This window comes from Setaria italica, chromosome VI, assembly GCF_000263155.2.
Source record: "Setaria italica strain Yugu1 chromosome VI, Setaria_italica_v2.0, whole genome shotgun sequence".
NCBI classification, from domain to species: Eukaryota; Viridiplantae; Streptophyta; class Magnoliopsida; order Poales; family Poaceae; genus Setaria; species Setaria italica.
This window is the reverse complement of record NC_028455.1, coordinates 21,315,671-21,317,153: the sequence shown is the minus strand read 5'-3', so window position 1 is coordinate 21,317,153 and position 1,483 is coordinate 21,315,671. Positions and strand designations below refer to the sequence as shown.

At 51.4% G+C, this 1,483-nt stretch overlaps 1 protein-coding gene across 1 annotated transcript; it reads left to right on the top strand.

Moving 5' to 3' along the window:
* The first annotated feature begins 741 nt into the window (after window positions 1-741).
* Window positions 742-1,122, top strand: LOC101778851. Its single transcript, XM_004974589.1, has one exon. The coding sequence runs from the start codon at window positions 742-744 to the stop codon at window positions 1,120-1,122; it is 381 nt and encodes a 126-aa protein (XP_004974646.1).
* The last annotated feature ends 361 nt before the right edge of the window (window positions 1,123-1,483 follow it).

Genomic DNA, 1,483 nt, shown 5'->3' with positions numbered 1-1,483 from the left:
TCCGCTGCTTTTTAATCTTGTAAAACTCTTATTTTCGTTTTGATGTTGAACTAAAATAGTCAAATTTGTTTAACTCAGTGGATCTGTTGTATTCTCTGAAACCGCTCGCGTTCGTCCGAGTTTGCTAAACTCGGTCCTGTGAAGTGGTTAAATTGGATGAAATCCGACGGCACTTCGAGTTAACTTGACTAAGGCATGAGTGTCATGTGTCAGGTGACTTAACCATGCTTTAATCAAGGTAATCCGAGGTGGTTCCGCCACATGGAGTACAATTGACCCCGCCGCAACGACTACCGTCAGGACGGCAACAGGCGTGACTATCGTTGTCACGACGACTGCCGCCGCGATGACTGCGATAACCTTGACAACCAGCACTGTGAGGAGCACCGCAACCAGCCCAACCTAGATGCCCATCGGCCCGACGCTGACCAGAATGGCGAGTTCCAGTGATCGGAGCAACAAGTCAACATCATCGTGCGTGGCCCCAACGCCTACTGCAGCATCTGCAAGAGGAAACTGCATGAGTGAGAGGTGCACTTTGTCTCCATACGGCCAGTGCAGTATCTGCGCTGGTTTGAGCTTTCCGTAACCTTCTCAAGGGAAGATCATTGGGTCCACATCGTAGATCCCGGGTCCTACCCGCTGGTAGTCTGCCCAATCATAGATCGAGCCCTACTCCCCAAGGTGCTGATCGATGGTGGCAGTCGCCTCAATATCATCTTCACCAAGACATTAAAGCGCATGGACTTCAACTTCTTGCGGCTCCAGCCTTGTGAAGGACCCTTCTACGGCATTGTCCCTAGCAAAGGGTCCTACTCGATTGGCCGAGTTTTTTTGACAGTCACCTTTGGCACACAGGCTAACTACCGCACGGAGTACCTCACATTTGATGTGGTGAACTTCAAGACTTCCACTCATGCCATCCTTGGTAGGCCCATGTTGGTGAGGTTTATGGTGATCCTGCATCACACCTACCTCATCCTCAAGATGCTGGCTCCAAACGGAGTCCTCTCCGTCTATGACGACATTGAAATGTCTTACAAGTGCGATACCGAGATAGTTCAGCTTGCGGAAGCCCTGGAGTACTTAGCAAAGGCCATCGCCATGGTAGTCGAGGCCTAGAAGATGGACAAGGACCAGCTCATGATCCCAGAAATAGAGCCGACACCCACGGTGCTGCAGCCCGACCCAAAGGTCAAGGAGATCTGCCTCGGCTTGGAAGACCCGACCAAGACGGCCCTCATAGGGGCCGACCTCTCAGAGAAATAGGAACTCGCGCTGACAAGTTTCTTCTGGGAAAACTCAGGCATATTTGCATGGAAGCCACCGATATGCCTGATGTCTCGAGGGAGCTGGCTGAGCACTCCTTGGACTTGAGCAAGACTGCACGGCCGGTCAAACAAAAACTTTGCCGCTTTGCCCAAGATCGCAAGGAGGCCATTAGGGTAGAATTAAATAACCTCCTAGCTGCCAGATTCATCCG

Excerpts from the sequence above, each read along its gene's own strand:
- LOC101778851 (XM_004974589.1), top strand. The coding sequence starts at position 742 with ATGGACTTCAACTTCTTGCGGCTCCAGCCTTGTGAAGGACCCTTCTAC.